General features: G+C 32.5%; 1 protein-coding gene across 1 annotated transcript in view; it reads left to right on the top strand.

The window, feature by feature from the left end:
* Nucleotides 1-25,756, top strand: part of LOC123712086 (hemicentin-1-like) — a 149,217-nt gene that overhangs the window by 82,994 nt on the left and 40,467 nt on the right. Inside the window, exons 3-4 of the mRNA XM_045665026.1 lie at nt 6,057-6,219; nt 15,901-16,097. Coding sequence (XP_045520982.1) covers nt 6,057-6,219; nt 15,901-16,097 — 360 coding nt within the window. The remainder of the gene's footprint in view (nt 1-6,056; nt 6,220-15,900; nt 16,098-25,756) is intronic.

Below are 25,756 nucleotides of genomic sequence, written 5' to 3'. Positions count from 1 at the left end.
CAGGTTCATTACTGTTGAACGACATAATATGTAATTGTTAATAAATCATTGAATTTCAATTCAATCAATTAGAACTAAAATAAAATGATTAACTATTTAAATTTCGAATTTGTTACATTTGAAATATTCAAATGTTTGTAGAAAGGACATAAATAAAACGTGCAATTTTCTACTTTGGGACTAAAAAAACTGAGCTCCACTTAAAGAAGTCAGCCGTAACGGGTTAACTTGTAACTACGTCTATTATAAAAAGAGGACTTTCAGCAGAAGGATTTAAATGGACTGCCATTTTTCGCGTGAGCTTGAACAGACTTCGGACTTGGAGTTTTATGTTTGAACTATTTTAGAATGTTCCAGTTGGAATCTATATTAAAGAAACTATGTTTGCTCCAGATAATTTTGCATATATATAACGGGTTTTTACTTATATATTAAATTATAAAGAGCTGTATACATTAGATATACCTACAAGTGCTCAATTGTAAATATCACTCGTGATTTGAATCCGGCTGCGCGCCTTAGAATTATTATTTCTATGTGCGCCATACACCCAGAAATTGACATATGACAAAAGTATCACTGTCTTTTTTTTGTACATCAAAAAAAAAAAACTAAACGATGACTTGTTGTATCCTACATCCTGCACATTTTTATGATTTTTTTGAATTCAGAATTATAAAATTTTCGGTAACTCAGCATATAATTTGCATTTTAATAATTAGTGATTCTCTTAGTATAAAATGATATTATTAAGTTTCTAATTTGTATTTCTATTAACGAAAATAGAAAGCTAGTTGAGACTTTAATTGCTATTTGAAAACTTAGTTCACATGAAAAGTATGGTAAGAAGACTGATAGACTAGGAATGTTTTATTTTTTCTCATTGTAAGAGAGTTTGGATAACGTGCCACTTTATATTAAACAAAAGAATTATTTCAACACAAATCTTGAAGATGGGCAATTTGAACGTTATTTGACGCCAAACTGTTACACAAATCACGTTGATAAGTTAGGGTTAGTCCATTCCATTTTCAATCGTAAAAATAACGCTGCGTTTTTTGCAATTTTTTCTATTCAAGACATTTTACGTTTCCCCGGCGCCCAATTGTTTTCTCGCGAAATATATGTTTCAGTATCATTTTTAATGAAAAGTGTCGTTGTTAGTTTCTTTGGTTTCAGACATTAAATTATGCGTTAGTAGTAAGTTATTTTGAGAGGCTTTATGTACAACACCTACACGCAGGGGCTTTAAGGTTTTAGGACGTTTTCCGACTCCACCGTAGGAAATCTTTGTATATTACCGATCCTTTTAACTCAAACTCAAAATAACTATATTTATTCATTTATTAACAAGTACAGTCATGAACGTCAGAAAAGAAGTTAAATTAATTGTTAATTTACATTTACTATGAGTTCACAAGTCAAAGGCCTAGAGCGGGCAAGAAGAACTGGCAAGAAACTTTCCGCCACACTTCACTTTAAAGGTACTAGGTAGATAATGCTTTGAATCTTTAACTTACCCTTAAAGATTTATTTATTTAATTATTAGTGATCTTACAGCTAACATACACATTGTAAAACAAAACACTTAGGCAATACAGAAAGCCAAAACTGATTACATAGATTAACATTATATATGTAACAGGAAACAAGTGAGTACATTTACAGACAAAATATATTTAAAAAAAAACTAAAGAAAACGAAAATTTAACATTTGAAACAGCAAATAATAATTAATATTTTAAATGACTGCTTAAACAAAATCTGAGTCTTCCCGCCTCTTCAAAAACTTCCTCACATCTTCTATGGTGAGGTGGAAAATATCAATATTCTCAACTATGACAAGTTAGATAAAACACGAAACATTGGCGAATTATGCAGGTAATTCGATTACTTATTAGGTATAGATACTTTTCATATTAGGTGCCTGTTATTCAAATATACTATGTCAGGATAAAAAATACGAGCTCCTTCAACTCAAGGCAAGGCAAGGCAGGTGAAAAATCTTAGACAATGGTCTGGTCAATACACCAAGTCATTGTTTAGAAGTGCGGCATGCAAAATCAAACTGACCATATAGACCGGCAACCTCCGCAAGGAGATGGCACTATAAGAAGAAGATTCAAATATACCTAGTCCAGTTACAAATGAAAATGTATTTTTTGGATAAATGAACGAATGTAATATTATTAAAATTTATACCTATATATTTATTTAAGTCTCAGTAACAAATAAAAAAATATTTCATTGGAAATGCCCACCTTTCGCCTTTATACAGGCCTTTATTCTATCTGGCCATAAATCTATTGATTTACAAACTGTTTCCAAGGGACATTTGGCCACTGCTTGCTCCAAAAATAAAAAAAATAAAATTCAATGTTGCCGTGTCGTTTAGAGCAGGCTATGTCCTCTAAAACTAGCCATAATTTGAAGTCAAAAGTCAGTCTTCAGCTCTTATAAAGTCCGGAACGTTGGATAATTTTGGATCCCAGGTGTTTGATAATAATTTTTATGTAACCGTATTTATGGCCAGACTAGTTATATACCTAGAAAGTTGATCGTTGTGTCCAATATTAAATAAACGTATTATAAGTTTAAGGAAGTTGTAGTGATAAGTCAAGATTAAAATTTAAGTTTAAATGAGCGCAGGACCTAGTAGATGCAACTTTATAAAATGTATTCGGAGCTGTAAAAGTTAAGCTATACAAGCTTTCCCGTCATCAAGCCACATACGAGAAAGGCTTACGTCTTCCTTGTCACGTAAGGGTGCGAACGGTTTTAACATTGAACGTGTTCCAAAGTTAGCGCGAACTTGCCTTTACTGGCGTTATGTCTTGAAGAATGAAATTAAAAAAATATAGTATGTTGTTTATATTACGTTACCAATTTATAGTTGAAAAAATAATGCACAGGGTATATTTTAATTGTCATATTTATTATCGTATATGTATTAATTATTGTTTTGCCGGCATTCAGGGAATAATCCACTGTAGTTTCAGAGTCTAGTTCATGTTCCAAATCCTGCGACAGTGACAGCTCATCTGTCAACTATATCATTAGATGTTTGACAGAAAGTTTAGAAAAGTTGTTATATTCTCATACGTGTCTCATCATCGAAGCTACCCATACAGGCAACTCGGGGCAAAGACAGTCGACATATCAGTACTTCATGATATGCGAGAGCCTAGAAAAAACAACAAACTAGACAAATATAGATACAGATTTTAATTTGATTAGCTTAGGAAATGAAAATTAATGGTAGTTATATGTTAAGTGTTGGTAATGGTTCAAATAAAAAAATATTATGAATCAATCCAATTTTTTTATAAACATTTTTATTTATAAATATCAGGGGGCCCCTACATCCTAATCTCTTTAATGTCTCTTTTACTCTTTAATGTATCTTTAATATTTTATTCCTGTTTAGTTTTGTTTAATAACTGTGTATTACATGTATTTTGCACTACTTGCCTATCTTATTTAATACATTTATTTTTTTCTTTACTCACAGTGGTTGCCTGGAAAGATCGCTCGTAAGCGATAAGGCCGCCAGTTGCCCTCCTTTTGATTTAATTATGTTAATTTTTATTTTTATTTTGTAGTGTAACGAAGTGTAAATAAATAAAATAAATCCTAGCCTATTGAGCACGCAGTCAGGTAGATATGGTACCGAGTAGTTAAGCAGCAGGGGCCCAAATTATTTAATACTGAGCTCAGATATGACTTTTATATAGTGAATTGTTGCATAATATATATTTTCCAGGGAAGGGACATTTTTTTTAATACACGCTAAAAGCTGGTTTTCATATTGAGCACGTAATACCAAACTTCAACTTTAGTAATAACACAATATTTCAATCGAATAAGTTAGCCCAGCACGATCTCACCCATCAATAGCTATTTGAAGACAATTGTATCTTGTCGTCTTGTGTCACGTCGCAAGAACAGTTGTTTTCAATGTCTGATCGTAAAACTTGCTCCTATGTAGTGTATACTCTTTCCCTCGATGTTTTACGATTTCAGAAAATTAAATTTACGCTCGTTACAAAGTAATATAGTTGTATAGGTAGCATAGTAAGTTAAAGGTATGCATTCTTTGATATTCGTATAAAAAATGTTTGCTAGAATAAATTGTTAGTCGTAAAAATATTTTTAATTAAACAATATATTTTATTTATTTAATTATAACTATTATTAATTAAATAATACTGCCACGTATTTTATGTTATGCTACAGCTACGCCGTAGTTCTACGAGTACCTTCCCTAAATAACGATGCAGACTGTGTTACATTGGCGCAACGACTGAGTTTCGTTAGCGTTAAAATCCTTTGATATATTGGCTCGTTATTCGAACCATCTTCTTCGGGGACGGGATTGTTAATCGGACCATTTGTCACGATCGCGCTTGGTATTCACTGCAAAAGAACGACTCAAATTACGCGACCAATTTCCCAGAGGAATCTGGTTGTGGCGATTTCTGGAATTATCGACGGATTATCCGATTTAGTTAATATGGAAGTGAACTTTGATTTACCGTTTATAAATACGATGCATTACTTTTAATGTTGCTAGAAAATTATAATTATATTAATGATTGTGGGAATTTTATCCATAACCACTTCTATGAAAATAATTGTAGAATGCAATGCTATTATGTGGGCTATAAACTTGTACCCAATTTGTTGACGAATAATTTTATAATTTTTCATAAACAAACTCGGTATTTGTATAAAATTACAATACTCATTTACATGATTTATAGCACACGCCACATCAAAATATTGCATGAAAACATGCATGATATAATTACATACCCCAGTTACTTGTAAGCATCGTTAGAATAAAACTAACTCCGCACAACTCCCACTAATTGGATTTAGTCTAGAGGTTTTGAGTTCAAATATAGAATTTATAAGTAATTAATGATAATATGTCGTGACCCCCATGCAGTCTGATTTATTTCGTTTTACGTTGATTATTTTGAAATACTACATTAAAAAAAATATTCCCAAGATATCGATACTGAGCGTGAAGAAAATGCCGTACCAGTAGTATAAATAAAGTTTATTGTGATTGTATCTAAAATTAATTGCATAATAGTAGTAGAGTAGAGCAAGTGTGATCAAGAATAATAAGGTCCAGTAAATTTAAACAATAACACAGTTATACTCATTACGTCAAATGGCTCAACGTGGCTCAACGTGGCTCATTTGGTTACTTAGTTCGATACCAAGCCATAAGTTATAGATACCAGCAGACATCGTGAACAAATGTCCTTGCCTGTGCAGAAGCGATTTTTAGGTATCACTGGGAACAGGCGGCGGGTGATGGTGCGCAGCAGCGGGAGATTGACGTGTCGATCGCGTGATTCATTAAATCAGTTGACGTTTGCGTCCCGCGCTGCGCAAACTTTCCCCCACTCCCTTGTTTAATGCTCAAGAAGTGTGCCGGTATTGGTACAGATATTTATATGTAAATTATTGATACCAAAATTTATCGTACCTATGCTGACGTACTAAATTGAATATTTTTTTCTTATGTTTGAAATTAACTTGATTTAGAATAGTCATGTACTGTGATGCCCTCTATCAGATGTTTGACCCACATTTAGTCAGTAAAAGTTACGCTACAAATTGCTAGTGTTGCCAAATTGCTCACGAGAGTTTCCTAGTTGGCTCGGTCAGACATTACTTGACCTTACCTTTCAGAATTAAGATTTTTAAATAGTATACTAATTTCAGAAAAGCATTAAAAGATAATTATCATTTCAGTTGTAGATTTTTAGCATCATATTAAACTTTAAATGTAACTAAATCGCATCTGATTCAACGGGTATTGAGTATATACTAGTCATAAAAATATATTTATTGAATTTTTATACAGTTATTAATTTTTTACGTTTACATATCATTTAACATTTTATCGATTGTACTTATTCAAGTCGTACTTAATCTAATTTTTGAAAAAGATCTACGATGTGATCTACAAATCATAAAGATATTAAATAAATGAATTCAAACATGAACTGTATTCTTATCAAATACTCACATTTCAGGGCTCCGTCCGGGACCGAGTGTCAGAGCTGAGTCACTGGATGCGGTCAACCTATCAGCAGTGTCAGGAGGCGACGCGACACTCCCTTGCGACACTCGCTCTCCGCAGCCTCCTGACGCCTTGTTACTTGTCGTCTGGTATAAGGATGACGTGCCGATATATAGGTAAGAGTTTTTTGTGACTTTATTTACGATATCATAGCAATACATATTTTATGATACATTATATTTAGTGGGAATTGCCAGAACAATAGGAGCATAGCACTTTTCATTATCATAGTATAGATGTAAACTGATTCACTTGATCTGTGATACTGTCTTTTCTTAATATTTAACTTAATAAGAGTAAATGTAAGTATTGTATGTTTATATATCTCACAGTGATAATCTACATTAATAAAAAGACAAAAACATTTTGTATCGGACTCTTAAACATTTTAAACGCGTTAAAAATCTTGTATACAACAGACTTACTAAGCCCAAAAACAATTTTAACCATAAAATAAGATAGAATAAAAGTATCGTTCGTAAAAATATTGAATATGGAACAAGAACTTTCTAAAAACTATATGAATAGTATAATTTGTAATTTAAAGTTACTCTCTAGTATAAATCACTCGCTACAATTCTTTGGCGTAACTCAGATTTTTAGCGCAAGAGAATTTTTAATCAATACCAGTAACCCAGTTTTTCAGCATTCATAACTGTAATTATTTATTTTTTCAATCCACTGTTTAACATGCTCCAAGAATTTATACAAACGGTAAGGCAATACCACTAAGAAATCGGTAATATTTTTGTTGAAATATCGATGTTTTTGTGTTGCGAGCTTTGAGTTAGTCGTTCACGGGTCACTACCAAATTGGGGTATTATTTAGAAGAGTGCTTTATTTATTCATAAATACAGGACAGAATATAGATACTAGGAGCCCATTTCTTTGGGGGGATTATTGAAACGCCAAAGGTATTATAAACTTGACGGCCAACTAACTCACATAATACTACTTTATGCGTGCTTCAACAAAATCTATTGAAATCGTGTTTCTATATTTACAGCTAAAATTCTGCATTTTATCATAAATATAATGTAATGACAGTATGTATGTGTATTCATTTATTAAAGTTTACCACGTCATACATATTTTACAAAATCTTCCATCTAAAATGTATGACAATTGAAGTTAACATAAGTGTCTAAAAAAAATTAAAAAATACCATTAAAAGATTTACAAGATAAAATAAACACACAATAAAATTAGCAGATATTTTTGGAAGAGCAAAAGACATCATCAACAAAACAGCGAATTAGGTTCAAGATAGGCACCCAACAATGGTTTCTCTAAAACCGATCAGCCCACTACCGAATATATCCAGCTCCGAATAAGCACTGTTTAATCCTTTAAAATCGCGAAGAATTCGAAATAGTGGTGCCTGGATTCCTTAGATTCCTTCTCCTATCGTGCAGTTATATCATATTAAATCGCTGATGGTACGGGTGTATATGAGAAAATCCTATGTCAGTTTAGACATTTTTCAACATACTGTTAATTTAATGCATTTTGTGACAGCCCAGTGTGAGTTTGTTTGATGAACTAGTGATCATTGTTAGTAAGTTCGTGATTTCAGTACTCTTATTGGCAAGAACGGATGTACAATTAGTATCATGCAAATATAGTTTACGGTTGTAGCATCTTGAAAGTTCTATAGTTGTCGAAACAATCAAATTTGGATGATCAACGAAATATAGAAACAGTTTGCCCCAGTCTGGCTCATATCTCAATGAGATACGTGATTTCATTTAGAATATACATTAATAAAGTAAAAGCTAATCCTTTATACAAGCAGTATAATATTACCATTGTTATGCTTTCCACAATCTCAACGGTGTGTTGGGATCAAAATACCTCTGAAGACGCGACGAGTGTAAGCCGAAGCTTAAGATCCCTTATCCTTGGGATAAACCTTATATTAGAATAGAGAATAAATATCCCTGTATCAACGCGATTGGTAAGGATTTTGTATCTTTCATTTGTGGCATTCACGAATTTTGCTACTAGGAAAAAAGTTTGTAGAACTTGGTTATTGGACGAGGACTGTGGCTCTCATTGCATTTTATATGATAACGTTTTTATAACGTATCAAAATGACAAGTTTATAGTTTTTATGTAAGTATTACAAATTTTAAACTGCTTAAATAGCTAGTTATTATAAATCATTTGACGATAATTATCGCTAATTTAAATGCATACTGAATATTGCTTCGTAATGTAGAACTTAAAATTAGAGTGGTCAGTATTCAAATAGAAGTGAACACATTTATTTTTGCGATTTCGTCTAATTAGTTGTGAACGTTATGCGTTCGATAAGAATCCAATGAGACATGGGCGTGTGCCACATTAATATTCGTTAAACTTTACCAGCTTAAATTATTGATTATATATTGTCGTTGGTGTTAGAGTATAATTTACAAAATAGCACGCCGTAAAGTGCTGATTGCGTGTTTCGTTTTCAGTCTATTCATAGGCGGAACCGAACGCTTAATGCAAAAATAAAATAGGACGACAGCGATTACCGTTGAAAGTTCCTAGTAAGCTTTATCGCATAGGGTTTTAATTTTTTGTCTTAGAACTTGCTTACTTGCTTTCTCATCTGGATCCAAAGTTTTCTATTCCACTTCTTTTTCTAGCGTCATTTGCTAGTCTAGACCTATATAGGATTCTTACGTCACTACTTTATTATTTTATTTTATTACGTTGTTTCGTCGATTAGACTTATTGTTGTCTGAAAAATCGTATAGATATTTCATACGTAGGTCTAAAAGTCGTCCTTCGTCTAAAATGGGTTTCTCCGCCATCAAGCACACATAGCACATTTCTACCCTTTTCTTAGTATAGAAAATGGTTGTTAAATCAACTTCAGAATTATTGCCAAGGTTTACCATCTTAAATTTCTGAGGTATAAAACTCATTTTCCTAATAAGAATAAAGAACCTCCACCTGCTGTTTTATTTCTCACATTTAAATCAAAAAGTCTAATTCCAACCGCGCAGCGCAAAACAAACTCTATCTCAATGGAATAGAGTTGATTTTGCAGACCGGATAAATTCAGAGGTTTTTAGGCTTACATAAACGGGATTACTATACTAAGTGGGCCAATCGTCAAATTTGTAGTCCTACTTTAAACCATCTTTATTAAAACCTCAATGTTCGTTTTTTGCATTCGAAACGAAATGAAAATATATTTGCATTTATATTTTTCGGTAAATAAAATTTAGTACTCTTTCTGTTACAATAAATATTGTCTATTGTTATTTTTGAGAATTGAGACTTTGACTCGTAGGCTTTAAGTATTCGATCAATACATCTTGTAGAGGTGTATGGTGAATGTAGATCGCCAAAGTTATACCTTAGTGCATTATATTTACTGTTGCTAGCCTATTTAAATTAATATTGATCATACGTCATAATACAGATCACAATAAGACTTTGGAAAGACAGGTTTAACTTTGCAGGCTTGCCCTGGAGCCACTAATAAATGCACTTAAATAAAAATAATTAACACGAATAATAATAATTCTTATATTTTTTTTTTTTAATTTCAGTGTTAAGACATCGAACTTCATCCTTTCGTAGGACATTATTTCGTAGGTGTGGTTGAAGTGTCACGTCATAATCTCACGTAGCCTATTATGAATATAATAGGAATAGGAAAATAAAAATATTAAAAAACGAATAATAATAATCCTTATATTTTTTTGTTATTTACAGCGTACAATAACGCTGTAAATAAAATATTTTTTTTAAATTTCAGTGTTAAGACATCGAACTTCATCCTAAACTTAATAATTATTAAAACATTGAAACTAGGTTTGATAGTGATGGCGTAAAGTATTTTACGTTCTGATGAATTGTTTGGGCTAAACTGTAACCTTGATAGCTAGAAGTCTTCCACAGTCCTGCTGAATAGACTTCCAGTGGTCGCTGAAGGCCGACAACGTTTACTAGTCCAATAAAACATATGAAAAGCTCGCGATATTAGTATTTTTTTACGTCTCTCGTGTTGGTTGCGTGTAATATAATTCAAAGGTTGTGACTATGAGTCCCCGTCGACACATCAAAAATGTACCATCCACTTATAATGAAACGTGACTGTGAAAGTTTAATAGCTCATATACATATTATTTTTTTACAATATGAGTAACGCGTTCTAATAAAAAATATATTTGTTAGATTATAAATAATATACGTATGTTTTTGTAAAAAATATTTTTATTCGTACTATCTTTCGGGTATTGGTAGAAACATTAATTACATTTGGTTGCGCTAAATCAGTACCAGTCAAAGAAAGATGACAATTGTCGATTGTGATATTGACACACGAACTGGAAATGGTAGGTGGTGTTGGTGTAATAGTGCAAGCATACAAGGTTAGATTTTTTAAGCGCTGTCGCGTGCGCATTGTTATTGAACCACACACCGTACTACTGCATTTTTTTTACAAAAATAAGGATCCAGTGGTTGGAGTAGGACCGTTGATGGTAAGATCAATTCATGGATTTCTTTATTTATACTGACACGCGACAGCGGAACCATGGAATGTTATTTTATCGGAGGGGAGATATCAACCTGGAGGATTCATGTGTCGGATACCCAGGCACATACAAAATTTCTGTTACATTTAATGTAATGTACCGTTGCAAATGCCAAAAATATATCTATAATAAAATATCAGTGAAATAGACACAACTGGGCTTCGTAGTTAGTAAATGAAATACTTCAAAACATGTATTAAAAATATGTTAAAAAACCAAAATGTTTTTAAAACTATCTGATCGTTAAACTAAACCTTTACTAGCCAATATTTCACATGTACTAAATCAAACCTGGTGTTCAGTCGTTATCCAATATCGTGCACGCTATAAAAGGATAAAAAACTTCCCTCTGCGTTCATAACGGTTTAATAAGAATTAGTTATACGCCACTGCGTTCGAGATGGCGTGTTATACAAAACAATTGCACCTAATCATGTTCAATTACTTCACACTTCATGAATCAATCTGTTTTATTGAAGTATCTTAAAGTGATGTCATGGACTCATTCTTTTTCTATTGCAATATTTAGAGCAAGAATTATTCACGCAAATAATTTGGACAGAGGCGTGGTTTAAGTGTGCAATTAACACTGGGAAACCGACATCTCTTAGAATCAATGGGTTACGTAATTTTTTACTAGAAAATTCAATTGATCGTTGTTTTAACAGACAAATATTCCCATGTCGTTTGAATAATTTACATTTTCAATATATATAATATATATTATATTTATATTTTTAGTCTATCTACCATATTTCATATAAGTTTTCCTAAATACTTCCTGCTGCAAGTACGTGTTAACACTCTATTCTAATGCGCAGTGATATCGCGATTGACCTATTTACGGTACTCACACTACATAGGGCAGCACTGCCCGCTTCTGGCTTACATCCACGTCCGAGGGTCTAAATATGGCAATAGAAAAAGTAGCACAGTCCATGATATTAAGATATTAGTTTTTACGACTCATTTTGTTGTATTATTTGCATATAGCTTCGGCGTTTATTTATGTTCCTGTTTTCATAATATTGATTAACATAATTCTCATTATTTCGTAGGTGTGGTTGAAGTGTCACGTCATAATGTCACGTAGCCTATTAAGAATATAATAATGCCTTTATTTTGATTTAATTGTAGGCCTTCCGAACCATTTATACTTAATAATGCATGGGAAAAGCACTCCCTCTTTTGTTTCAATTACCATTCTTTGCAAGTAAAGTGTACTTGTGTCTGAATTTCTCTAGACTTATCGCTTTTAATAAAATGTATTTCGTTTATGTACTTACTGAAGATAGAATTAAGAATCCTTTGGTTTACAGCCGAAATTCACGCAGGTCGTGTGAATGTAATGGGTTCTTTGATTAGTAATAATAACAACAATATTTTTTTATTTGTATAATACACTTCATGTAAGTTTTATTCTAATAATATTATATCTTACACAAACTATTCATCGCCTGGCCAAGTGCCAAGCCCCCTCTTACGTTTGCTAAGATTGTATGCCATTTATATAATTTACTAATATGCCGTCCCACAGCTTATGATCATCCTCTACTATCCCCTCAACGCCATTGAAAACACTCACTTTTCTCAAGTACTAAAATAGCAATTACAGAAATTTCCAGTGACAAACCTAATAACAAATTGGTATCACTTGTTCAAAACGGAAACGCTCATATAAGCTAAAGTTCGCAGACAATGAGCATTGCTAGCATTTTCTCGAATATTCAGCACATTCGCGTACATTTTCTTGGGTCGTGTCGAAACTAATTTGACATCCGCACGAAACGACCATGCATAGCAAATGTGATTCTGAGTGATGTATAAAATATGCACGCACACCTTGATTGTGCTATAAGTAATATCACTGTTATTGCCACCTCATAATTTGAAGTTACTATCGTGACTTGGGTTTGGGAAATAGCTTATTAACGATGTATGATGATTAAATGTAGATATTTAAATCGTACGTACTCTCCGCCGTAGGAAATAAATTGTTGGTTATTTTTAAATAAATTTAAAAAAATAATAAGCATTACCAATTCGACGTGAATTATTTTTTTTGTGTGCGTTGCTCCTTCGTCCGTGGACTGATCTAAAGGATCGAGGTGCCAAATGAATCGATCAAATTTAAAGAATAGAATTTATAGGAAAAAGTTAATACATATTAATCTCAATTTATAAATTAAATCTTGAGTCGATTCTATTTTTAAATGTATTTGAACTTATCAAATAATCTTTATCAAAACAGTAGAACATCGTAGGCGTAGAATATCTTAATACACAATTTAACGTGTATATCAATTGGTTACTAGGTGTTTAAAGGTGAGTCATCATATTTAAAACTACGTTTTTAAATAATAAAAAATATTCAACGTTGAAAATGAAACCTGTATAAAAATATCCACTAAATGCTATAAAGTTTATTTGTCCAGAGAATGATATATTCGATTGAAAGGAAATGTTTGTATATCGCATAACAGCAAATTGTAAAAAGACCGTGACGATACATTGCCCTATTGCTACTCTTCCTGATGATGATATACAAAACGTTTTTCATTATGCATTAAACTAAATAAAATGTGTTTAAATACATAAGATATAATAAAGCTGTACATAACATTATAATCCTGCGTACAAATTAGATACGGTGTATGCATATAAGCGCCGGGAGAGTATTTAGCAAACTGGATTGTAACCGCATTATTGCTGACCAGCTTCTCTTGTCGAGGGACGCTTTTATAGTCGGATGATATTTAAATTTAGAATACTAGAAATTGCATACAACGAGAGAACAGTTGATTCTCTTGGGTTTGTGTTTTGTTTATACATTTTGTAAGAAGCTGTCGAACTGAAAATCTGCAATTATAGGTGGTATCTATTATTATTCGTTCATAGATATTTAAAGCAAAAAAAATTGCTGATCCCTTCAACTCAAATGTAGGTTTTGTGTTCAAGTTCATATTCCTTACAGTGGTTACCCATGATATAGAGATGGAGGTAATGGATACAGGGACTACACATATTTATGAAACCAAATGCGATCTATAACAGTCTAAGTCAGTCCGTCAGTCAGTCCTAACAGTCAACTATTGACAACAAGGATTTAAACGAATTTAGCATTAATTCAATATTTAATTATAATGGCTAATGTCAGTCGCAAAGGTCGCGCACCAAATTTAGTTATTTTATATTTCCAGTTTCTCGCAGTTTCATCTACTTGTCTAATTAAAAAAAAACCCTGACCTTTAGCTCATAGTTAAATGTATTTTACGGCCTAATCTATGTATATTTAAGAATTTAGCATTCATTCAATATTTAGTTATAATGGTTAATGTCAGTCACAAAAGTCGCGCGCCTAATTTAGTTATTTTAAATTTCAAGTTTCTCACGAATTCATCTTCTTGTCTAATTTAAAAAAAATCCTGACCTTTAGCCTATAGTTTAATATATTTTACGACTTAAGCTATGTATATTTTAATGTACTTTTATTTGGCGATTTTGTTTAAATAAATCAAATTTTCATCTTCAGTTAATACCAATATTAAAAGCGTATATGAAATAAAAATATAATAGACAAATTATTTGTTACTTATTTTCCCTTTCCTTGTAATACGAAAATGTATTATCAAAATACGTTCATATTTCTCTATTTGGGTTTCATTTATTTTCACGGATATTAGGTGGCCTTTATATAAAAATCTATTGTGTATTACTATAAAGGTCAATATAATAAATAATACACAATACAATTACATATAAAACTAATATAATTTTATTTTAAGATCCCATATTATGATTTCTATAATAAGGCATAAAAACGTGGAATTTAGGTAAGCCAATTTTTTTTAATACAGTGGTGCTACTAAATAAACCCACATAAATTTTTACACCTTTGTACGTGCCATATTACAATAATTAATTGACCAAATATATAAGCAAGTCATAAACATGTCAAGTCTAAAAATACAGACAAATTGGCATGATATCACTCAATTTATAGAGTACATTTAAAGATATAAAATGTTAATAATAATTTATATTTATTCAATATCATGATCGGTCAAAGTTCATGAATGATTTTCATAATTTATTCTACCATCTCGAATGAAATAAAACGATATAAATTCGTACACTTAGGCATTAAACTGTATTTAGGTATTATTTTAAATTCTGTCATTTCGTCACAATTTTCTTCCTAGATTTTATGATATACATTTTTAACCTGTTGAGTGTCATAGTTGTATCGCAGCACTAAATTTAAGACATGATTAGCATGACATGTCACTAGTCAACACTTATAATGACGTCGTATTTTTATTTCTTAATTTATGGGTATAAAAATGAATACCCATCATTATTATATTATATATAATTGAATAAATCGTGGTGTAGGATTTTTATAAATTATTGCTATAAACAAAACATAAATCTTAAAACAACATATACATTTATATTTTTAAAAAGTTTTAAAAGCCATTCGTTATTAATATATAACGTTTTGTTTGGTTTTAAGAACGCCTCAAAAGTTTTGCCTTAATGAAATAGAAAATCATTTATCATTCGTATGCATCCCTCTATTTATGCACATTTGTTTAGCTGTCACACCTTGCTGTTTAATGAAAATTCTCCAATATTTGATCCAAAAACTTTTTAGCTCAAAAAGTCGACCTTTTTTGAAGATAAATAGATCTTCTCTCGATAGAATAGATTTTTTTAAAATAAATCTATAGACAATAAAATTCCTCGCCTCCAACATATGCCTCAAAATTTATAATGGCTTCAAATGGCTAGTAATTTACGATCGTAAGGTGAATATTTGACCTGTGGACTCAACTACCTCGAGGAAAATGCTGATGGCTTCCAAGCACCATCCGCTGTAGACTAATGCCTGACTGCCCCGATAACTTTATTAAAAGAAATACTTATACGCTGCAAGAAAACAGTAATATCTGATCGATCGATGGTGTAATACACTGGGCCACTCATCTGAAAAAAAAACCAAAATTCCGTCTGCTCTTACCCCATAGGGCAATCAACAAAACTTCTATCATCATATTGGTCAATTTAGTAATATTTTTCGCACTCTTTCAATCCTTATATTTTAGTCAATTTATTTCAAACCAAAATGATTCAAACATTTAAAACTTTCTTTATATGTATGTCTCTTTATGAAAATCTCTTGCCTTGATTTTGAGTTAAACAAATTCATACATACTCATTTTACAATATGTAATGTGTATTTTTATTTTCAGCTACGATGGCCGAGTTAAGGGACCCACAGCGCATTGGGCGGACGCGTCGCTCGGAGGGCGGGCAAGGTGGCACGCGTCACCACACTCCGCGCTCAAAATACGTGACGTTGTCCCAACCGATCGTGCCCTGTATCGGTGTAGAGTCGACTTCAAAGTATCACCAACCAAGAATCATAAGCTAATGCTACATGTTATAGGTATGTAATGTATGTTTGATATAAATAAAGTGTAAATAATTTAAATATGATATTGGATAGGTCAGGATAAAGTTTTATTTTAAGGCTAACTTCTAAGCTTAAGTAAAAATTTTACAACTCCTTCAAAGTCAATACAACTATCCATCAGTGTCAAATTAATATACTTAGTATGATATATGGTACTGGTCTAGTGGCTTCAGCCTGCGACTTTCACCTGCAGTCGTCGGTTCGATCTCTGTGCACCAATTTACTTTCTATCTATGTCTCATCATCTAACAATACCTCGTACGGTGAAGGAAAATATTGTAACAGAACCGGCATGTTAACTCCAACAATTTACGATACGTCAGACCAAACGCTGATCACTTACAGTGCTCCCCAAGTGGTAAAGCCATCTTCCCTGTTGTTCGGCAACGGTCGTATTTCTCTAGCGTCGGGAGACGATATATATAGATGGTACTTCACGCATAAATTAGTTGAATTATATATATTGTGTGAAAAGAGAAAAAAATATATTTATCAGTTAGGAGATTTGATTCGATAATTCAGCGCCAATATTTAAAGACGACTGAATGAAATTGGACTCACCGAACGCCGCGAAAGCCGCCGACCGCCCAAATTGTTTTCGATTGTGAGATAATATTGACTCCTATTTCTTTCAAACAAGATGCAAAATGCAAGTGCCTTTAGGGATCTTACGATTCAATGACTCGGATGTGACCGGGAATAGAACCCCTGGCGAAGATCTGTATGCGCATTTTTAATTTGGGACTACATTACTTGTGTCTGAATTTTGAATTGACGTTCCAAAATTTTAGTTTATATCAACCCATATTGGTACTAAACTTAGTAGGCGTGAGTCAAACAAAACTAACACGCCCCACCACGAGTCAACTTCAAAGTATCACTTGGAACTTGTAACGCCTGCAAGTTGTATGTTATCGGTGCAAACTTCATTCAATACCAGACTAGCTGCATGGTTAAAAGTTTAGACTTGATTTAATTTAGAGCACTGCGATTTAAACTTAGGGCTTTAAGGAGTCTTTGATTTGGAATCTCTTTATTGAATTTAGAAAATAAGTTTTTTTTTATGTAATAGTAAATCTATGTAGTATTTTTCAACGAAGTCAGGTTGTTTATATTTATTTACTATTTATATTATTTTAAGGATAATTTTGGAAGCGGTTTCATTATAGTCAATAATGTTTCTCCTTATACGGAATATTTAGATGTTTAGATAACATTTATTTCATGAAATTGTTAATTATATTCACAAGAAGATCAAGACATAAAAATAACAATCAACTATTATTTAAAATTTACTTAACCTACATACTAATGATTAAAATAATTAAAAAATAATAAAAAGAAAATTAAAACAAATTTGAGAAGCTTCGTCCCTGTGGCAGTGTACCTTTAACGCTGGCAGCATTTCTACGCTGTATTACGATACTTTTTCGTTGAGTTAGGAAAGCACAAGCTCTGGGGTCACCTGTGCAATCTACCAGGCGCCAAATTAAATCTATAATTAGCGCCTGTGCACTTGAACCCCACGGTCCACGGCCCACTCACCAAACTCTCACTCCAAAGAGAACAAAATCGAACTTGTAGAAAATATTCTTTTATTTGAGCCGTTTATTATTTTCCGCCTGCACTGAAACCACCCCAGCCTTTTTGCTTATCCGAGGGAGTGGAGGGACGGGGCTAACGTGTCCACACAAATAGTATCTTATACCAAAGCCCGTCCCATCTTCCAAGGGACCAACGAATACAGTTACATGGGACCTCGGCTAAGAGAGAACAATAAAATTATAAATAGGGTTGATATGTATATAAATATAACTAAATTAAGTGTATTTAACCTTTTATATGTATTTAACCTATAAACCTTTTATAATATTATTATTATAGTAAAATTACTTGCACAGATGCATAACAATTTTTAACAGGCGTATTACTGAGACTTTTTTGTGAAAATGTATTGCAAATCTATCCTTTAAATGAAACAAAATATGGCCATTATAATATCAGAACCTCTCTCAAAAACCCTTTCTACCTTTTAATAATCTTATATATATATTGAACCATTTAATTTAAAATAAAATTTAATTTAATTAAAACAGAAAATACACGTTGAATCTATAAGACATTAAAATCATGACTGATAAAAAGTACTGCCCTATCAAGAATATCTTTGTATAAAAACGGATGTCTTAATGGCGTGATAAATATCCTTTTAGTTAAAAACTAACCAATCACTAGGAACAGCTGATGTGAAAGATTCCACTAACACTTTTTGCCTATAAATCAGTTTTTTTTTAATTACACTTTTAATTTGATCCTAAAATCGTGCTTAAAATAATTAGCTAAACAGTAAAAAATTTTAATATTAAGCAGCCGCATAACGTTATAGTTTTTTTTTATAAAGTGTCTAATACTTCTTCACAGCAGCATAGTACAGTAATCAATTATGCCTTTCGATTAAATCCTTAGGATACTTATCTATCTTTGCTAAAGTTTAAGAAACCGTTAACTCTTACTGAATGAAAATGACTCACAAAATTCTTAAAATTGAAACCGTCGTAGGTAATTGGTTTCGTAAAAGAACTATGATGCGTAGCATATGAGGTGCAATTTTTTACTGCCGTAAAAAGAACACTGTAATCTCAAACACGTGTATAGGTAATTTTTCATAGGTCGGATGTCTGGTAGGTACATTTTGTAGAATGCGTAGAGCGAGTTTTAGCTCGCTCGTGCTGAAACAAAAAATTAGGAATGGGTTTTAAAAACTCAAATTCTGTCCGATTCCGATGATAATTGTTCCTACTTCTCTCATTGTTTTTTCCAAAAACGGTGTATTAAAAATACAGCGAAATGCTTTTAATCCTAAAGCGGAAGGTTTACCTATTTGAAGTTTTGTACAAACCGTTTCGTAATATAAGTTCAAACCTGCCTCGTGATTCGTTTGTTCTTCCCCCTATTTCCTGTAAGAAAATAGAAAACCCACAAAATCCTTTAATCAATACACGTTCCGTAGCAGAATTAGCCCGTGAAATTCCGTATTGCGATGCCATTTCCACTCCTGTTTTCAAACCTAACCACTATACAATCTTTATCCACACAGCCAAAATGTCTCATATTATTTTATAATAATGTGAACTGTAGTTTAGAATTCTATTTTAATTTTAATATTTGCATTATAGTTAATAGATTAATTATTTAATTGTATACGGGTAAATTTACGAGTTTATTAACAATATATTTGGTTTAAGAATTTATGATAATTCCTCTATTAAAGTTTTAGTATATAAAAATCAGCAAGTATAAATAACTTATCTGTTATTATTACAATTATTAAAAAATAAAAGGCCGACAACGCACTCGCGAGCCTTCTGGCATTGAGGGTGTCAATGGACGGGGCGTTATCACTTAACATCAGGTGAGCCTCCTGCCCGTTTGCCCCCTGTTCTATAAAAAAAATATGACAATTGTATGCCTATTTTTATATTACTCATTGTGCCTTTTATTAAAAAAAAAATATTATTATTAATAATTTTATTTCACAACTTTTTCGAATGTAAAATGAGATATAAAATTATATCTTTAAAGCAGTGTTAGGCTGGCATTCAAGAGAATCTCAACATTGAGGTTGCAGGGTTTTTTAATGCAATCTCGTTATTGGCCTTAAGGACCTTTACAGCTGAAAAGGGCTGTTTTTGCGAGCGTAGCTCGGCTGGAATGGGCTCATTCCGCAACTAGTGGAAGGACGTCTCTTGCGGGACACGGACCTCAGCTTGGACTTGAAGGCGATTGTCCAAGCCGCGACGATGGGCAGGGTGGACCTCACTGGAGTGAGCGAAGTGCGAAGTAAAGGTCCACGTCTTACCCGGCGAAGGCGGGTGATACCATCTCTCTATACAGAAAGCGGTGTCATCGGCATAGAGGGCTAGCTCCAAATTAGGAACTCTTTAAATATCGCCAGTGAATGGCGTGAACAGCGCCTTGAGTAACGTTCGATACGACAGCGATAACGCTCCCTCTTTACGATAGCGCATTGAGCGTCTTGGCAAGTAGTCGTGTACGATGCGCACGAGTCTCATTGGCACTTGAGGGTGGTGGCAAACCTTGGAGGTTGCATATTTTAGTTCCTACTTTATTTATAGTTTATTCTTTCGATAAGCTCGATTAACACTTGTACGGAAATCATCGCGACAAAATGTCTCAAACAGAAAAATGGAATACCATCAGCACAAAAAAAACTAACCTTACGTATAAAGAAAGATATCAATGAAGCAACTCACAATAAGCCAAAAACTCCTAAAAGTCTACAGCAGTGTATGATTGATGTGCCAGATTACCACTGTATTAAAATCACTTGAAAAAAATTCGTAAATTTTTATGATTTTAACCAACAGTAAAATGTTGCTTTAAAAATAACGTAAACTTTTTGCATTTCCGACATTTATGAAACATGCTCTGCGTAATAAAATTACCGGTCCAGTTAAAAGTAATTAACGGGCAGTTATTTTTAACGATAGTTTTTATTGTCAATTGTATTAATACAACTCAAAAATTATAGGTCATGTAAGCTAATTAATGAGGTGAAATATTTTAATAAAAGCATAAAAAAATTAAGAGCCGTTTGTTCTCAGTGATGTCCATTACATTATGGATTAATAAAGACTTGCCTGTCTGATATAGACGGAAAACACTTCGTCTCATAAAGTTAATGTTGAAGCGATGAGTATTTATTACTTTTTGTAACCAGATGCCCCGATCAAGTGATTCTCATCATAGTGCCGGATAAAAACCGGTGGAAACAGATATTTTCATCAGGTGCTAGCACGACGCCTAGATATGGGCTATTAAACTAGAGGATATAATAATTATAAACATATTCCTTTAACTCGGTATTTGACATTATGGGATAAGATTTGTAAAATCTGTACATGAAACTATTGAGGCAAATAAATTTAACTTCTGACATACCTAAAAATGTTCATCTGTAATTAACATAGTTTTCTTTAGAATTATTTAATGTTATCAGGATTAGAACTACATTAAGTTAAGTTAGGTGCGAGGCTTTCACTGCCGTAGTCGCCTTTTTCCAATACTAATATATTTTTAAGCGATTGCTGTTCGTCTGGTTCTGAAATATGTATACATTAAAGGAAGATCATCTTTAAAGGAAAATGATCAAAAATATATATTAATATGAGGCCAAGGGTTATTGCAGATTGTTTTCGTGATAATTTTTGATTGCGTGATTTATTCGTAAGCAAATATTATGCAGTAATTTATACCAAGGTTGCTATTAATAAAATGTTTTATAATGACTGAATTTAAATATTGATTACACTACAGTTACTAGAGTGAAATGAAAAATTACAGCTCCAACTGACACCGTATGTCCTACGTGACTTTTTCACCCGCAAAGTAGGGAATATTTTTTCAATAAGCCAGTAAATGAACGCTATGTAATATTGAACAGCACGTGAGTTAAATTACTCATAAAATGTGCCTTACATCCACTGGCCAGCAGCCAATTCTTCCTTTATTTTTGCCTTCTATATCATTCTTTCGTAATTTATCCTTGCGTTACAGCTTGTAGTAAGCTGCATTAGCAGATTTGAGGTTTGTTTTGTAAACCACAACTTATTATTAATTTATTTTATAACACCGCGTTTATAAGTATAAATACAAGACAATTAAAATTATTAATTACAAAGGAGGTGTGACTAATCGGTTTCAAACGATCTCTTCCTGTAAACAACTGTTAGTAGAAACATTTATAAGGTGCCCAAGAAGTGCATAAGACATATCGTTACTGAGACAAACAATTGGAACAAAGCAAATAAATAAAAAACATGTAAACGGTGAAAACTTTTTTGCACGTGTTGTATATCATACAAAAAACTTTTGCGAATTCCTGTAGCTACAGCTGTTCCACCTACCTGCCAGGCTAACCTAGTACAATCTTCGACCAGTTGAACTACCAACTGGACCTATCTATATAAGTTCTTTATTGATGGAGTTGTTTAAACTCAATAATAATTTATAATATAACTGATTGTTATTTCGGCCACAGTAAAAACGGCCACATTGCATTTTATAAACATTATATTTTTGACTAATATATTAATCATATAATGATACTTTTATATATTAAATGGTTAATATTTTAATTATTCAAAAACCTAATTTAACTAAATTTTCAAATATGATCAGTTTTCCTGATAACTATTATACAGTCTAAAGATTGTAAAAATAGCACATTCGCGTTAATTAGGTGTCGATTCCATATTTTGTTATTGGCGCCTTTAAACCATAAAGTTTGGTTAACGGTACACACTAACGCATTATGCCAATTATAGTTAGTTTTAGAACCGACCTCCGAAGATTAGCCCAAAAGGATATGATAGTTTTTGTACATGAAGTAATTAATTAACATATTTATTTTCATCAGTTAATTATAGCCAATTCAAATAAGACATTGATTCACAAGAGGTTATAATTGAAAAGAGATGATATATATATATATATATATATATCCTATAATAAGCCAGGTCAGAATTTACAACGCATTTTTAATAAAATAATGTAGAATAATTAGTCTCATTGTTTTAATTACAAGAACAAATTACGTTAATGCACACATTAGCGGTTTGTCATAGTAACAAAATTGAGATTCGCTCTGTTTAAGTTTAATGATTTCATGTAATGGAGTTAATTAATTGTAACATTTACATTTTGTTTGTTATATTTTAATGTAAAGCTTTAATATTTATGCTACTATTACTATGATGGATATGAGGAACTCTAAGGCCTGTATTAATACAAAAATTAAAAAAAAAAAAAAAAAAAGCATCTAATTGTAAAAATGCGTGTATACGTAAGGAGTGAAACTTCTTTATGACCTTATTTTTCGAAAAATGATCTACTATATGCAACTTTACAGAAATTGGTTAAATAAAGTTTAACAAAAGGCTTTTATTAGCATAGACATGAATACAAATAATACATTTATTTCATTTTACCAAAGTCAAATTAACCTAAGTAAAAAATACCTTTATAAATATTAGCAATTTTAATAATTTATTCAAGGATTAATATTCAATGTGCAAAGGTTTACAATAGGGAAACCAAATAGACTAATCGAATTATTTCATCTACGAACTCACGACGATACTGCGTCAGCCAACAATATATTCTTTGTAAAAAAAAAACGGTCCAGACCGTGCCTGCAAACCTTCTAACGTCATGCTAGTGCTACAATACAACCACTACACGTTGCCTTGCTACGCCGTTCAATCATTGTAGTGTATGGGGTATACTATGTACTTTTCCGCTCGTCTCCGTTTCTGACACGTTCATAGTGCCCATGGTATGATAGATGTCATTTGTTTTTATCTTCAAAATAATTTGTAACTAGTCAATGTGCTTAGTGATTCAAAATGTGGTGTGTATTTATTTAACACTGGGAGTGTTGTGTGGGAGTGGGAGTGCAAGAAATCAGTACACTTAGAATAGTATGATAATAATGAGGGCAATGCGTCTTCTTTTATACAAAGAGTCGCTTGGATATTGCGGGCCGCTCAATTGTGAGTGGCATGGATTGAATTCATTTTAACATGTGTGATGTTTGAGAGCAAACATAAATGAAACAAAACCAAAAATTAAAGTATTTAGATCTTAATCTTCAACGTGAATGCACGGAAATATCAAACTTATGTCTGAGAATCCCGTTCTAGTTTTAAAACTACATTAGCGATTGTCTAAGTTGTAACAACAACAATGAAGCCGCTATTTCTAACGATCTAAAATAATATCAGAACAACTTAAAGAACAGCGTATAACCGGCGAAAAGAGATTGATAAAAATATAAACTGACTCGTATAGGTATTGTGTTACAACGTAATTTAAGAAATGCTTCTAAATTTACATTTACTGCCAGTTCCCAGATGAAGGACATTAAACGACGAGAAGAACTAGCAATAAGTTCTTCAATACTGTTTTTTTTATATTATTATTATTATATATTTTTATGTTCAGCAGTATTGGCCTAGTGGCTTCAGCATGCGACTCTCATACCTGAGGTCGTAGGTTCTCTCCCGGCTGTACACCAATGGACTTTCTTTCTATGTGCGCATTTAACGTTGGCTCGAGCGGTGAAGGTATACATCGTGAGGAAACCAGCTTGCATTAGACCCAAAAAGTCGGCGGCGTATGTCGGTCACAGAGGGCTGATCACCTACGTGCCTATAAGATTAACAAATAATTATGAATTTAAGATTCAATAAATAATAGTAAAAATTGCGTAGTTTATTGAAATTATGCCTTATCAACGCCATCTATTGACGAAAATCTTATAATAATTCAGAAAATTTGGAACCGGGTATACAGTTTCCATTATGTATGTCCAGCGGAATATAGCCAATACTAAATTCGCGGCCAAAGATGGCGTTAATGTGAGAAAAATATTAATCACCATAGACTTCATAATAGCAATCATGTGCCCTGTCTGTGTCAGCCATAAACATTCGGTGGGTTCTAAACATTATTTCAACGGCAATATTGGCAAGATGCTCGTACTATAAACCGGCTCGATTTGGCTTCGTTCCTATGTCGAAACATAAATTCTGAACGGACATCTGGTTCAGGTGACTTGTACATTGGCAACACTGCACCATCGTAATTATTATAGTAATTGATAGCTAAATGATTTACATTGTTTTTGCTGATATACAACACAGTATGTAATTATAATTATTTATTCTTTTAACTTTAAATATTAGATACTAGATAAATAATATAAGTATTTCTATTAACCAATGATATTACTAGACTGCTGTTTCTAAAATAAATCAGAGGCGCTACAACCGTTTTAGGTATTACCGATTTCTGTATATGTTATATGGTCATTTGTCAATCTAATAGGCAAATATGTGATCAGCCTCTTAAGCCTGACACACGCCGTCGATTTTTTGAGTCTAAGGCCAGTTTTTGACGATGTTTTTCTCATTCACCTTTCCACCGAATGATAAATTACATAGACATAATTGGTGCACAGCCGGGGATTGAAACCCGTGTGGTGGTGGTCTTTCGCTAAAAATGGTGAGGGGGCGATGGGTGGCCATGCGTCATACTCGTAAACGGGTGCTACTTGTGGTGACTGGTCGAACTTGAATTCGTGTATGCGGTGATGTTAGTTATTTTTGACTATGTATTTGCGTGTTGTTCCCACGAGAATGTAAGTGAGTGTTCCTATTTCACCATGCCTTCCGCTGATAGAGGACAAATCTTGTTTTTAATTTAATTTATTATTATTACTTGAAATGCCATGTGGAACATGATATTGCACAAACGTTATGTAAAACAAAAAACTTGATGATTAAAAAGAGTGGCGGAAAGCTTATGTTACCTACATGAATAGATGTTTTGAATTTTGAAACTACCGCAAGCATGAAAGTAGCATACGATATCTGTAAAATAATTAGTCTTATTATTCTCTTTTAATTAAATCAATAGTAACGTCTCTTTCAGTAAAGTAGTAAGAAACATTTAACAGAAAGAGACGGCGTAATATGACTATATTATATTTAATATTTAGTAAAAAAAAATAGTAAATTTTTGATAGAGAAATAAGTGATTTCTAAGTT

This window comes from Pieris brassicae, chromosome 7, assembly GCF_905147105.1.
Source record: "Pieris brassicae chromosome 7, ilPieBrab1.1, whole genome shotgun sequence".
NCBI classification, from domain to species: domain Eukaryota; kingdom Metazoa; phylum Arthropoda; class Insecta; order Lepidoptera; family Pieridae; genus Pieris; species Pieris brassicae.
Note: the sequence above shows the minus strand (reverse complement) of the source record. Positions and strands in the feature narration are given on the sequence as shown.